Source organism: Berghia stephanieae, chromosome 2 (genome assembly GCF_034508935.2).
Source record: "Berghia stephanieae isolate SIO BIC M18660-M18661 chromosome 2, UCSD_Bste_1.3, whole genome shotgun sequence".
Taxonomy (NCBI): Eukaryota; Metazoa; Mollusca; class Gastropoda; order Nudibranchia; family Aeolidiidae; genus Berghia; species Berghia stephanieae.
Window position 1 is genome coordinate 77457708 of NC_088361.1, and position 16068 is coordinate 77473775.

Genomic DNA, 16068 nt, shown 5'->3' on the forward strand with positions numbered 1-16068 from the left:
GGATTCGAGTCCCGCTCTGAGTGGCGCATAATTGAGTCCTTGGAAAAGGCTCTTTACTCGCATTCTCTCACCTTGTTCACTGTTAAAATGAGTACCTCGCTGTTTACAGCGTCGTCTCTGTCGGGAAACAATTGCAATATCGCTTAACAGTCATGTCTCGTCTAACATGTTTTTATGTTGGCCAAAGACCCTTATAAAGTGATTTGAGCACCTTTATTGAATATAGCGGTATATATAGCGCAAGTAAATTTTTCTCTCTTTCTCTTTCTCTCTCTCCCTCTCTCTCTCTCTCTCTATCTCTCTCTCTCTCTCTCGACATGTTAGATTATTATAGCTATTGCTACATATGATGCGAATATCTTGGACGGTTATTGATGTTATGAGTTTAGGTAAAATGATCACAACATCCACCAGTCGGAAATAACGTACCGTCATACAAAACTACGAGTAACCTTGAACGTTAAAAGTCTGATTGATATAATTTAGTGAGAACTAATTACCAAAATGACTGCCTTAATACAATAACAAAGAGTGGAATGATGTCAATTTCGTTCCTTCAACAGTCTAATTGATATAATTTAGTGAGAAGTAATCACTATTGATAGAATGATAGACAGTATCTGGGATCGGTTCTGTCGGCCACATAGCCTCACTATTAATTAAAATTTATTTCTAATTTCACCAATTTTTGGAGTAAACACACAGTTCTTAGTATCAAACCTATTGTAAATTTGACGCTGATCACGAATCCGACGTGAAAACAGCGAAAATCCGAAAAAAATTGTCCACTTTTTTATACTGCCACGCCCCCGATCGCCAATCGCCTCAAAAAAATATCTCCCCGTATGTGGGCAAAAATCATCTGCGATAAACGCAGGGATGGGGTCACAGCGATAGGTCATCCGTCCCGCTATCAGCGGATGTCGGCGTCTATGGGGGGCTTAAGGTAGCTAGTCAAGAGATAAAAAATGAAAAATTAGTATGCCCAGCTCTGCCAAAGCAGAAAGATTGTGGACAATGGTACGTGACTTTAATAGCGTAGCGTTCTACCATCTATGGTTTTAAGTTAAGGCTTTTAACGGATTAGAAAAATTATAGTGACAAGCTAGATTTGTCTGTTGAAGACCTCTCTGAGGATACAGTGGAGGCCCTAAAGCAAAATGCTGCAAATGGCATAAATCATGTCTCTCTCGAAATACGGACACAAAAAATCAGATTGCTCGCTGTGAAAAATGAGAAATCACAAGAAAACTTGTCAAATTATTCCGATCTAGAAAATATCTCATCATCCACTGTCCAAGGAGGCAGAGTATACGTTTTCCCTCACAAGAAATAGAACGAAATTGTATGTTTTGCAACAAATAAATGAAGCTTCCCTCCATTCGATATTGACAAAAGAGATGAACGAAAATATCCGTGTTGCTGCATAAATTATAAACGATGTCCAGCTTCTCTCCATGATCTCAAATTAATGGTGATTTGATTGGACAGGAAGCTCATTATCAGAAGATTTGTCATGTCCTTTTTATGAACATGAAAAGAACTGCTGAATATTACCAAAAAAAAAAACAAAGTGGTCAATCTACAGTCATCGATTCTAGTCTTGCTTTTGCTAAAATTGTTTCTTCTTCCTCTTCTTCTTTTTTTCTTCTTTCTTTTCCTCTTCAAGCTGAAACTTCCTCGTGGAGGACTCAACAGCAGCATTCACAATTGTTTTACTGGGAGTTATCCAAATTGCTACACAATCTATCTTATTAGTTGAGGGCAGAAACGAGTGAAAATGGTAGTCCACTCTAGATTGCGGCAACATAAATTTGCCAGGTTTCCGCTTGTTCGTTTGGAAGCCCTGTAATGAGAACTGACCTGGTTTTTGTGACCTTTGTAAAATACATTTAGTTTATTCTTCTCTCTCCTTTCCTTCAATGGTTCCAAATAGGGTGTCATATACGACTTTGACTTGTTTGAGGATTTTGTTGAACGAATTTTATAGCCTTTTTTGGGATTATTGTTTATCGTTAGATATTTTGCTTTGGTGACTTCTTCTAGTGTGTTGTTGTCTATTGTATATTGTGATAATATTATCTTCCTTTTATTGGTAATTTTCTTAAATCAAGGTCCAGATAAAGAATTCCTGAGTCTTCTTATTGCTCTGTACAAAAGGTTGCCATCCACAAATAGTCTCAGCTGAGTTCCCGGCGACAGTCGTTCAGGCAAATCATTGATGTAAACAAGGAATAAAAGGGGACCCAGTACTGTACCTAAGGGCAAATCTATAGTACTAGGGCTGAGTTTGACATTGCACTTTCAGTTGTTTACGACTAGTGAGAAAATCCATTATCCAGTCGTGTGTGTTACTCATGATTCCATATCTCAGCAGTTTAATAGCGAGAGTATGGTGATTGACTTTATCAAATGCTTTATTAAAGCATGTGTTTGGAGCTGTTGATTCATGTTTTCTGCTAGGTTGTTGCAGGTTGTTATTCGTTATGTTTCACAAAAGCGCTCCTTCCTGAAGCCATGCTGTATATAAAACATTCAAGTATAGAACAGAGCAAACATACATTGTCATAATTAATCAAGATGTATAGTAAAGAATCCTGTGAAAAAGGTTGCACCCTGTCGTATGTTCACCCAACCAGGTTCAGAGACAGACTCCAGTCGGTACAACCAGGCCTTGACAGCCATACCTCAGGAAAGTAAACATTTTTAGCCTTCAATAAGACAACATATGGTTTACTTGAACACACTCACATGGAAAGAGCTGACAACGAGGTTTTGGCTTTATCTTGCGCAGTTAAAATAATTCAGAGAGATCAGGATAAACTAGAAAAGGCTGTTGCTGAATTCTCTCAAGTCTCCCCCCAAAAATATGTTCCACAATCATTATTCTGTCTAATAAAAATGATTTTTGTTGGATACTCATCATCTAAAATTGTTAATATACGTTACCAAGAAAGTCTTTTATTATCGAAATTGATAGTTACTAACATCATCATCATCATCACCATCATCATCATCATCATCACTACCACTGTCACCACCACCACCACCTCATCATCATCATCATCATCATCATCATCATCATCATCATCATCATCATCATCATCATCATCATCACTACCACGATCACCACCACCACCACCACCACCTCATCACCACCAGTATCACCATCATCAATACTACTATCTCCATAATCACCTCATCATCATCATAATCATCACTACCACCACCACTTCCTCATTATCATCATCATCCTGATCATTATCATCATTGTCATCATCATCATCATCATCGTCATTATCATCATCATCATCATCATCAATTCCACGATCACCACCACATCATCACATTATCATCATCATCATCATCATCATCATCATCATCATCACTACCATGTCACCACAATCACTTCATCATCAACATTGTCACCAACATCACCACCACCTTCATCTTCATCGTCATCACGATAACGAAAACACAACACCAATAAAACTAACATCAGCACAACACCCCCCCCCCCACCCCCAGTCCTCTACTTCCGGGCCATACGATCCTATATCACATAAAGTCACATTTTTAACAATGATGTTTGCTTAAGCCAAAATTATCAACCGCTAAAAATAATATATGTTTAAAGCGCCGAATTCTCAACAAATATTTCATGGATTACGCCCCTTTGTTTTATTATAGCTCATATTGGCGGATTTGCATCACCATATTTTACACTGTTAAAGGAATTTCTCAATGTGGTTCTATATCAACATCGATTAATAGTGGTCTGAAGTTACTTTGTGCCAAATTTGGTGCTTTCATCACTAATTTGCACAAGCTAAGGTGCCTTATTCTTATTCATAGCTCGTCCACCTTATTTAACAATGTATTTACAGCTGGATGAACGAATCGGCAGAAAAAAATTATCTTGGGGAATCAATAATAATAATAATAATAATAATAATAATATAATAATAATAATAATAAAAATAATAATAATAATAATAATAATAATAATAATAATAATAATAATAATAATAATAATAATATAATAATAATAATAATAATGATAATAATAATAATAATAATAATAATAATAATAATAATAATAATAATAATAATAATAATAATAATAATAATAATAATAATAATAATAATAATAATAATAATAATAATAATAATAATAATAATAATAATAATAATAAAATAATAATAATAATATAATAATAATAAACTAATAATAATAATAATAATAATAATAATAATAATAATAATAATATAATAATAATAATAATAATAATAATAATAATAATAATAATAATAATAATAATAATAATAATAATAATAATAATAATAATAATAATAATAATAATAATAATAATAATAATAATAATAATAATAATAATAATAATATTAATACTTCATTCCTTTATAGTAACAGAAAAAGATGTAGGAGTGATATTTGACAGTGATCTTAATTTTGATAGCAATATCATTCGAATAATTATAAAAAAGCTACCTAGACAATTGGCGGTATATGTAGAAGTTGTGAATACACGAATAATGAATTGTTCCTGACACTATATAATACTGTAGCAAGACCAACTTTTGAATATTTGACATTGTATTTGTGTCCTCTTTTCAAACAACAATCAATAGTTTTCGAAAACGTCCAAAGACAAACAACAAAACATTTACTGTTTTAACGATATGCCAAATGAAGATAGATTGAAAAAGCTAAAACTATCATCACTTAAGTACAGAAGAAAAGGAGACGATTGTATGCACGTATATAGAATTGTTCGTGGTCGCAAATCATTAATTACGAGGATTTAATTTTTTTCTTTGGTTACATTCACAAGAGGAGATAACTTTAAGATATTATCACAGATGTTTTACGAACATTCGACAGAACTCATTTATCCAACGTTCCTCTCAAAACATGGAATGCACTTGATTTTAATACAAAAATGCCGAAACAATAAATGCTTTCAATATGTCAGTTGATAAAAACTCCATGTCTTGAGAATACATAACGATGAATATGCTTTCGATCAACGAGTCTGTGGTGAACAATTATGAATACACTGAGCTTTTGTTTGTGCAAACTGATTTTGTGTACTTACAATGTCAATGCACAATTTTGATCTTTTTCTTTTGTTTGTTTTAACTATCTTATATTTATATAGACTCTAACAACCAAAAAAGAATAATAAAAAAAAAAAAAAAAAAAAAAACCAAAAAAAAACAAAAAAACAAAAAAACAAAATACAACAAAAACAAAAACAAAACAAACAAAACGAACCCAACAACAACAGGGCACTTAGCGGTCTTTTGGCCCAAGTAACCCTAAATGATTATGATTATGATTACGATTAAGATAAAAGATTTCTTACACTCTTGCGTTTTTGGAATTCGAGCTTTGTTTCCAATGCGAACTCGCAAGCTTGTGCAGCGATTGGGAACATGTCCGGAAATCCAAAATGCAAGAGTGTAAGAATCGTATTCTATCCATCATGCCACCCCATCAACTAATTTGTTCTATAACACAATTTAAATGTGCCAGAGATTTTTAGAAAAGCAACCGTAAGCTATTTTGTAAAGATAACATTGCTTCTAGTTCCTATAAACTATCGTGTGTCTTTTTTCAGATCGTTCAAGTACCACCAACACCGATTTTTTTTTAAAAAGCCTTTTTAATGTAAATAAACTATGACGCTTTATACTTCATATTTCACAAAATATCTTTAAAAAATTCAATAGCCATAGTTTCAACAAAAATCTAAATCATAATTTTCGTTTCTAGGCCTAACAGAACTGTTCACCACATCCCGGGGTTACGACCGTCTCCTCAAAGGTTGGGTTGGATGGAGAGATGAATCTGGAAAGAAAATGAAAGACTTGTATTCTGAGTTTGTAACACTCAGCAACGAGGCATTAGCCATCTCAGGTACATGTCCCGAGTGAAACATGTATTTTAGCGATTTCATCCATTTAGCAAGAGACGCATTGAAAAACTTCTTGCTTTAATCTAAGTCTGTGTCAGTTCAATGGATTGAGCACATTGATACCCATTTCATAATATACAGGGATAGGGAGGGGGTAAAAGAACTAACTACTCCGTCCATTTTGTTATAAAATTAGTTCGTATGCATTGAAAAACATATTTGATGCATCATAACATATTTTGACCATTGGAATGATTTTAGAAGATTTTTTTCGAGGTATAATGACAACATGCACCGTTTGTTTTACAATTGAAGGGAGTCAATCAAAGTTTAAAGTCACAACTCAGTAACTCAACCTCATTATTGACAAAAGCTGCAAACATTTGACCCATTGAATGTAACAGTTTCTGAAATTTCTTTTTGGCTTTTGTATTTTCTCGTGAAATAATGTTCCAAATTCATACTAAAAAAGGAACAATTCCTCAACTTTCTTTATAAGTCAAATAAGCAGACACAAATTAACATTTTTGTACGATTGGAATTTGAATCTGACCTTTCGAGGATCACAAGAGGTCAAACAAGGTGAGATTATGGTCAATTCATTGTTTAAATACAGAACTCCCATAATATAAAGAATTTGATAAATTGCAAATATCCAAAAAACTTAAATAGGATTGGCATATATGACATGCGGAATTAAAAAAAAATAATCATGCATCATTCCAAAGAGTTATTGCCCTTTATTGATGTCATCCTTTCTAAAACAAGCATGCCTTTCTGGAATATCACTTAAACTGTCAAAGCGCATATAGAGAATAATATAATTTCCAAATTGGAAATAAATCAGATGATGGTTAATGGAGTTATCGCCCATTGATAAAAGTAGATCTCAAAAGGTAATAGGAAATCTGTAGCACTCTAAAAACAAAACAAAAACAACAAAAAAACAAAAAACAAAATGTTGGTTTGTGTTTTAAGGCTGTATACAAAAAATCTTAGTTCTCTGTAAAACATCAAATGAGTTATCGCCCTTTGTTCACATTGAAAAAAAAACGACAAGTGTGTATTTGTGAAACATATAGAACATTGTTGATAATAATATTTTATTATTTTTTACAATTTATACACAACCTCTTTCTAAAATTTTAATATTTTAAAAATAATCATGATATGAACTAGATACGACTTTTATGCTGATGATATACACATGTAGAAAAGGGATACTCCTGATATTTCTATTTTACAAAAATCAGTTGAGCAAGGGTTTGGGCACGTGATTATATTCCCCAATCTGTTGACTATGTTAATCTATCTTAAACGTCAACTTACAGGTAAGTCTTGTTTAATCTCTCATTAACATACATCCTGATTTGTTGAAGCAACCACGTGAGATTTTAGACAAATATGTGCATTATGCACATCGTGATATTAATAATGTTAATAAATAGAAGAAGAGAACAAATAATCAGTTAAAAGGAATCAGCCTGTATAATTCAAATAATAATTATTATTTCCATGAGTTATTTCTCTTGAATAACTTTTTTTTTCTTTCTTTTATTTTTTTTTTGTTTTGTCACAAATTCCAATAATAAAATTACTATAGAAACAAAACGAAAACATTTTTTAAACATAAAAGGAAGAAATTTCGATCGCTGTTATATCAAACCTTTTTCCTCCAAAAAAGTTTCGTTCTACAAAAACCTAAATCAGGAATATCTTCCGTAGTTTTCAGGGGTAATGGAACAGTAGACATTATAATTACCCTTATAAATGACCATTTTGTGTTTAAATACATTAAAACAATGCTTTAAAATACTTTATATAATAGATCTGGCAACAAAACTTCGTTTAAAAGAAGTTTATTGAATTAAAGACCTTTATATAATTGTCAATCAGGACCCAAAGACTCGTACGAGGGCTCTTTCATAATTAACCGAAAAATGCCTGTAAAATCCGCGTTTTTTATGCTATCAACAAAATTCTTGCACGTGTTCATACCTTGACTCGTCCTTCATTTCTCTACGTAACAGCCAAGTCTGTCGACACACTTCTGCCAACGCCGCACCATAGAATGGATACCCTCTCGGAAGAAATTTCCGTCAAGGTTTTGTAGCCATTTCCGCACATGGTCAACAAGCTCTTCATCGACATCAAAGCGCTTTCCTGCCAGCTCACGTTTCAGTGGCCCAAAGAGGTGATAATCAGATGGTGCGAGGTCTGGACTGTGTGGTGGGTGTGGCAAAATCTCCCATCCATATTTCTCTAGCCAACCTTGCGTCACTCGTGCTGTGTGGGGTGTAGCGTTGTCGTGTTGCAAAATGGCCCCGTTGGTCAACTGCCCTGGGCGCTTTCTGCGAATGGCCTCCCTAAGCTTGTCAAGAGTTTGGCATTACCTTGCAGCATTGATTGTTTCTCCAGGTTGTAAGGTTTCGAACAGAATAACACCACGACTGTCCCAGAAAACAGTTCCCATTATTTTCTTTGCTGACCGCATGACTTTGAATTTCTTCGCGACAGGTGAGGATGGATGTTTCCATGTCATCGAATCTTGCTTTGTTTCTGGGGTGCAATGGTGCAACCAAGTCTCATCACCGGTGACTATGCTGTCAAAAAAAGTCACATCGTACCCTAGAAAGTCTCCGCCGGCATTGGCAGTATGCCCGTGAACCCTGCGTGAGCTCTTGCTTCTTCTCAAAAGTTCCCTGCAGATGTCCAATCTTTGTTCTTTATGATTGTCTGTCAATTGCTTAGGAACCCATCTTGCGCTGACTTTTCTGTAGCCAAGTTCATCAAATACAATTCTATGGGCAGAAGTTTCCGAAATTTTAAGACTGCTTGCGATTTCACGAAGTTTCAACCTCCTGTCTTGACGAATAAGCTCATCAACTCGCTTCACATTGTCTTCTGACGTCGCAGTTATCGAACGCCCTCTCCCTTCCCTGTCTGTCAAGTGGGAATGGCCGGCTTCAAACAAATTACACCAGTGATAGACTTGTGTACGGCTTATAACATGCTCATCATATACACTCTGAAGTTCTTTATGAATTTCGGTAGGATTCAGACTTTTAGCGTTCAAAAAACGTATGACAGCTCTGATTTCCTCCTTTGACCAAGTTTCAAGGTGGGCCGCCATCTTTAAAATCGTCTAGAAATTCATTGTGCAAAATGATGCACTTCATAATTTCTGGGAATATCCGTAGGGAAATAAGGAATATCATGTCGTTTACAGAATTAAAAAATCTCCACTGGTTGCTGAGCAATGGGCATTTTTCGGTTATTTCTGAAAGAGCCCTCGTATTTTTACGAAATGTTCGTATTAGTAGGCAGGTCTGCATTTGCACCGTTCAAAATAGCTTTACTACACTGGCCATGTTCATCCACTGACTCTTCTGTGGATTTACAATAACATTTGTAAAACGTATTTTCATGAGACCAGACAGCTTTGGCTAAAAATGTTTCAATGACCCATGTCTCGCTAACGTAACAGATGTCGTTGCAGAGCATGTGCTATGTGCAGTAACATATCTGTGTTGACACCTGCTGATTTGAAAACTGTTTTGACCCATCGGGAGCAATAGGGTTAACTGTTTTAACATAAGAAATCAATAATTGGCTAGACTGTCTCAAATACGTTGTGACAAGCAAGTATTGGTTGAGGTGGGCAATGGCACATAAACGTTAATTAGAAAATGATTTCAATTCAATTGGTAAATCATAATGTTTAGATGCAGAGGTTTCTAAAATAGATGAATTTACAATAACACACCTATCTTCATAGATCGTAACGCCCTCAACATTTATCTTATGTATAGCATCTCCTCTTCGTGAATTTAAAAGAGTCAATAACATTACCAATCTTAACGTCAATTGTTTAAAAGACGGGCAACAAACATCTGGCCATTCCATAATAGAATTTATGTCGTTATCAACATTCCGCGTCTTGGTGTCTTTAGGTAGACTTGGTCTTTTGTTGTAAACCCCTTTAAGAAGTCTGACAATAGTTTCAAGGGTCCCATGATTATGATAAACAAAAGAAGACAAATAGGCGGACACCTCACTTCTAGCCAAATTAACCATAGTACAGCTAAATCCTTTTGCAAATATTCTAGAAAAAATTAGCAAAAACTCCAAAAGACATAGGGTATGTTGTGGAGAACTCATATAATAATAATAATAATAATAATAATAATAATAATAATAATAATAATAATAATAATAATAATAATAATAATAATAATAATAATAATAATAATAATAATAATAATAATAATAATACACATTTATACAGCGCTCATTCTCGTGTAAAACACAAGCTCTGGGCACTTTACCATGTAAATTATCAATTTTGAGTGAAAAACCCCAAAAAAAAAACAAAAAAAAAACAAAACAAAAACAAAACAATAAAACAACAACCCCCCCCCAAAAAAAAAAACAAAAAAAAAACAAACAAAAAAAAAACAAACAAACAAAACAACAAAAACAAAACAAAACACAAAAAAGTAAGTAAGTAAATAGTAAGTAAGTAAATAATGAATTTATATAGCGCCTAAACATCCATGTCAATCGTGCTCTGCGGCGCTTTACATAATAAAAATAGAGATAAAAATGTTTAAAAACAACAAAATTAAAAATCACGACACTACATGATACATAATAAGCATGCATGCAAAAAAACAAAAATCAAAGCAACATCTATTTTATGAAAAATAAGCCTCGCGGAACAACTCAGTCTTCAGACATTTCCTGAAAGATGATAAATTTTCACAGGACTTTGTCCGAGGACTAAGTGCGTTCCATAGGCGTGGAGCTATGAATGGAAAGGCATTATCACCGAAAGTGGATTTTGAGGTGGTAACTTTTAGAAGTTGGGACTGAGATGATCTTAAATTTCGAGTGGGTTCATATTTTTTAATCAGTTCCTGCAATTATTCAGGTGCCAATCCATCCAGACATCTAAAAACATAGCACAATATTTTAAATTCTATCCTATACTTCACAGGAAGCTAGTGCAATTCCTGGAGAACTCGTGTTATATGATCTTTTTTTTCGTTAATTTTATAAGTCTAGCCGCTTTATTTTGAATTTTTTGTAGTTGATGAATTAATCTACTTTGACAGCCAATGAGAAGGGAATTGCAATAATCTAATCTGCTAGTAATAAACGAATTAACAAGCATCTTTGTAATATCTTCATCAATATAATGTCTGATTCTTCCAATGTTTCTAATGTGATAGTTACAACATTGGCATATTTTTTTAAACATGATCTTCCATAGATAACCCTTGATCTAAATACACCCCAAGATTTCTCACACAAGAACTAGGTTTAATAGCATTTTCACCCACTAGTATCTCATTTGTAGATATTTTTGAGAGTTGATACCTATTTCCAAAAATTATCATTTCCGTCTTGTCATCATTAAATTTAAGTTTGTTTAGTTTCATCCAATCCTTTATGTTAGCAATGCAATTTTCCATAACATATACTGGTGACAGCTCTGAATCATTATTGAGTTTTGTATACAGCTGAGTGTCATCAGCATAAAAATGAAAATCAATGGGAAAAGTGGATATCATATGAGAAAGGGGAGCAGTATACATTGTAAAAAGGAGGGGGCCGAGAATAGATCCCTGAGGCACTCCACACGTTAATATGGATGGAGTTGATACATGGTTTTCTATAATTACTGACTGAGTTCTTTCAAACAAATATTCCTTTAACCAGTCCAAAGCTGTGCCACTGATATAAAATTGATCACGTAATCTAGTCAAAAGTAAATTTTGATCGATAGTGTCGAATGCCGCACTTAAATCTAGTAAAACAAGCATCGCAGCACTTTTATTATCTATATCATTTACAATATCATTAAAAACTTTAAGTAATGTCGTTTCCGTGCTATGGGAGGCTTTGTAGGCAGATTGAAATTTAACAATTTAAGGCATTCGTCTCTAGATGGTTAATAATACGAGCAGCAACGACTTTTTCGATTAATTTAGAAATGAAATTTAAATTTGACAAAGGTCGAAAATTATTTATCATTGCAGTCAAGATTTGCTTTTTTCTTCAGGGGTCTAACCAAGGCATGTTTCAGCATATTTGGAAAATCGGGCAACGTTAGACTTTCATTTACGATAGATGCAATTGCTGGAGCAAGATACTTTGAACATGATTTTATGAGCCAAGTTGGTGTTTTATTTAGCGGGCATGATTTATTAGGCATATCTGACAAAGTATTTTTAACTTCCTCTATTGTTACGGGTTCAAACGACGTTAACATATTATAACGGCGGGTGTTCATAGATTTAGTTGGTCGTGTCGTGCAGGTAAGTGTTGTGTCCTCCTGTAGTGTCTCTTCCGTTGATGTTGATCTTCCTGGCGATGTCACGTGCCTTGTCATTGTTGTTGTGTTCATTGGTGAAGTCATGCTTGTTGTTTCAACTCGTGATGTCGTGCTGGAATGTAGATTTGTGGGGCTGTCGTTGTCTAGTTCCTGTCGGATGTTGGAAATTTTCTCAATGAAAAAGGTGTTGAATTTGTCACAGAGTTCTTTTGGAGATGTATTTCTAGGTAGATTATTTGTATTCGATGGTGTGATCATTTCTTTGACAGTATTGTAAAGCTTTTTCGAGTCGAGTATGCTTTTTATCAGAGTGTCCTTTACATATTGCCGCTTGGTACTGACTATTAGTTGGTTGATATAATTTTTGGCTTTTTTATATATTTGCTTGTGAATTTCAAGTCCAGACTTACGCCAAATACCTTCCTTTTGTCGTCTGTCATGTTTGGCCTTTCGGATTTCAGCATGAAACCATTTGGAATTTGGTCTTAGGACGATCGTTCTGGACTTGAGGGGCGCATGATTTTCCAGACAATTATTGAGTGATGTGTAGAGGAGATCTAATTTCTCTGTGACGCCGTGTGTATGTATAACGTTATTATTTATGTCCAACTCCCGAATTTGGTCTAGTAATTTGGTGTGATTTATGTCTTCCGTTTTTCTATAGCGGACTGTACGCCGATTTGGAATTGGGACAGGGACATTGATCTTAAAAAATAGTGGGTGGTGGTCTGAAATGTCTGGGCTTCCGATCCTGATCTCACGAGTGGAAGTATCGATAGACCGTGTGATAACGAGATCGAGGGTGTGCCCACCCTCGTGAGTTGGTCCTTTGACATTTTGTTTGAAATTTAATATTTCTAGAAGTTTAGTGAAGTTGTTCGAAATCTCGGCATGAAAATTAAAATCACCTAGAATAATAATTTCTCCATTCTCGGTGTTTTTTGCGTGGAGAAAGTCTTCAAATTCTTTTAGAAAAGTTTTATTAGTGCTCTTGTTTTTAGTTGATGGTGGTGGTCTGTAAATGGTTACGACGTTAAAATGTCTGTTATTATGACTGAAGTTAATTTCGATGCATTCGAATGAGTCGTAGTTTTGTTTTTCTCGTTTGATAATATTCAATTGGTCTCTAAAAACACACATCAAACCACCTCCACGTCTTTGGTCTCTATTTTCTTGATGATATGAATAGCCGCTGGGGGTTACCTCGTTTATGGTTATAGTGTCAGAAGATGTTAGCCAAGTCTCTGTAATAAAGAATAAATCCAATTTGTTTTCGACGATAAAATCATTTATTAACACAACTTTATTTCGCACAGAGCGGGCATTCAGGAGAGCACATTTCAAATTGTTTTCGTCATCTGTACTCCTTTGTTGTTGTTGTTGTCGCCGCCGTTGTTGCCGTAAAGTAATAAGATTGGATGGGGGTGGTGATGCTAATGATAACGACGATGGTGATGGTGGTCGTGGTGGCAACCACCTCCACGTCTTTGGTCTCTATTTTCTTAATGATATGAATAGCCGCTGGGGATTACCTCGTTTATGGTTATAGTGTCAGAAGATGTTAGCCAAGTCTCTGTAATAAAGAATAAATCCAATTTGTTTTCGACGATAAAATCATTTATTAACACAGCTTTATTTCGCACAGAGCGGGCATTCAGGAGAGCACATTTCAAATTGTTTTCGTCATCTGTACTCCTTTGCTGTTGTTGTTGTCGCCGCCGTTGTTGCCGTAAAGTAATAAGATTGGATGGGGGTGGTGATGCTAATGATAACGACGATGGTGATGGTGGTCGTGGTGGCAACGATATGGAAGATGACAGCGATGACGATGGTGGTGGTGCTGACGATAACTACGACGACAACGACAATGGCAATGGTCGTGGTTTTAAATCAATTGTTGTGTATGTAGGTGGGGGTCGTGATGGTTTGTAATGGTGGGGGCGATGTGGTCTGTGGCCAGTGAACACTGGTATCACCCTTTGTTTTCTTGTTCCACCCCGTGGGTGTGAATTTGACTCAATGCCGTCAACAAGAGACGTTGGTTGTTGACGGCATTGATAATAAAACGCCGATATTAAAAATAAAGTGGTGAATAAAAATCTCTCGTAATGTGTAGAAGAAAAATATTGGTAAAAATCAGGCTTTATCTTAAAATCCATAAAACAATGCAATGAATTCATAGCCAAGTCAAGGATTCATAGCGTCAATAAAAGCAGTAAAGATGAGACTTGAGATTCTTTTTAAAGGCAGGTAAAGACTTGCACGTGGTAGGTCATTACAAATCTTGGGGCCGAAACAAGCAAACGATCTATCTCCAAATTTTGTTCTTGATCTTTTTTCCGAAATTTTCGTTTGATCATTACTTGATCTTAAAGTGTACTTTTCAAATTTACACATGACCACGTGATCTGTGAGATATCCCGGTGCTATACCAGTCAGACACTTATAAACAAGACACGCTGCTTTGTAATATGTGCGCTTTTCAATGGGTAACCAGTGGAGATAAAACTTGATCCAATATTGGAATTTACGATAATAATTCAGCACTTAAATCCAACAAGGGGTTGCATGATCAAACTTTCGTTTGCCAAAAACTTTGATATATTCTAACCATTTGTTTATATACATATTGTAGTCCAAGAATGTAGAATTAAATCAACCTAATTATCTAAATCTGAAGATATTAATGAAGGCTCGAAAGTCTAGCTTCATTCTTAAAAATAGCGCGTATGCTGTTCTTGGAGATGGAGGAAAAGTAGATGGTCCCTTTTGCATGATAGGCAAAATGGTTTCTTTGTCGCAATTTATTGTCTGAGAAGTGGGTCCCGGTTGCTTTGTATTGAGCTATTTTTGAAGCACCTTTACAAGAATGCTGAAAGGAGGAAAAGCATAACATTTTAATGTTTCCAACTAATTGACAATACATCAATGTTCTCCTCTTGTTTATCATAGTGAAAAGAGGCAAATCTATGAAACTGAGTATAGGAGCTACTTGCAATAAATCAAAATCTGGTATAAACCCCAAATGTTTAATATCTTTGTTCAGATCGTGTGGTTTTAGTTCCCAATTAGTTTTAGATTCTTTGTCCGCAATGATATTTTGTTTCCAAGGGACACGTGCTGCACTTATCCAACATTTATGCTCGATACAGAATTCCTACACTTCAAACGTAATGCCATTGTTTTCAATAGAATGCCGTGTGCCCATATGATTGGTACATGCAAATGCAGTGCTAATATCTGGCACAATTGAGATATGTTGGTTTATCAAGTCAGATTCAAAACACTTAAGTGCTGCTAGCATTGCTTTCATTTCTACATTATTGATATGCTTATTTTAGTCCTTCTCAGACTATTGACCCACTGTACTTAATTCACCTTTTTGCACCCCCAACCTGAAGAGCTACTGTTAGTGAAAATTGTTAACGATGGCACAGGAGATTTAATCTCATTGAAAGCTCTATGAATGTTATATATATATATATATATATATATATATATATATATATATATATATATATATATATATATATATATATAACTGTGTAACTAACTGCAAAACCTTCCCAGGTCCTGATATTGAATCAGACCGTGTTCCAGTTATGATGAAATTGAAGGTAAAGCTTAAAATACCAAATTCGATGAAAATGAAAAATGCAAGGTATAATGTAAAATACTAAAGGATGAAAACATTCAGGAAAATATGCTATAGAGGTCAGGAATCGATTTGAAAGCCTCATGAACACAGGACATGACATGAATTATGTCAAGGAAGAAATTGACAAACAT

General features: G+C 34.7%; 1 protein-coding gene across 1 annotated transcript in view; it reads left to right on the forward strand.

Annotated features, from left to right (window-relative positions):
* LOC144965565 (angiotensin-converting enzyme-like) overlaps window positions 1-16068 on the forward strand; it is a 69030-nt gene that overhangs the window by 17843 nt on the left and 35119 nt on the right. The window contains exon 4 of the mRNA XM_078901050.1: window positions 5798-5941. Within this exon, the coding sequence (XP_078757176.1) occupies window positions 5798-5941 (144 nt within the window). The remainder of the gene's footprint in view (window positions 1-5797; window positions 5942-16068) is intronic.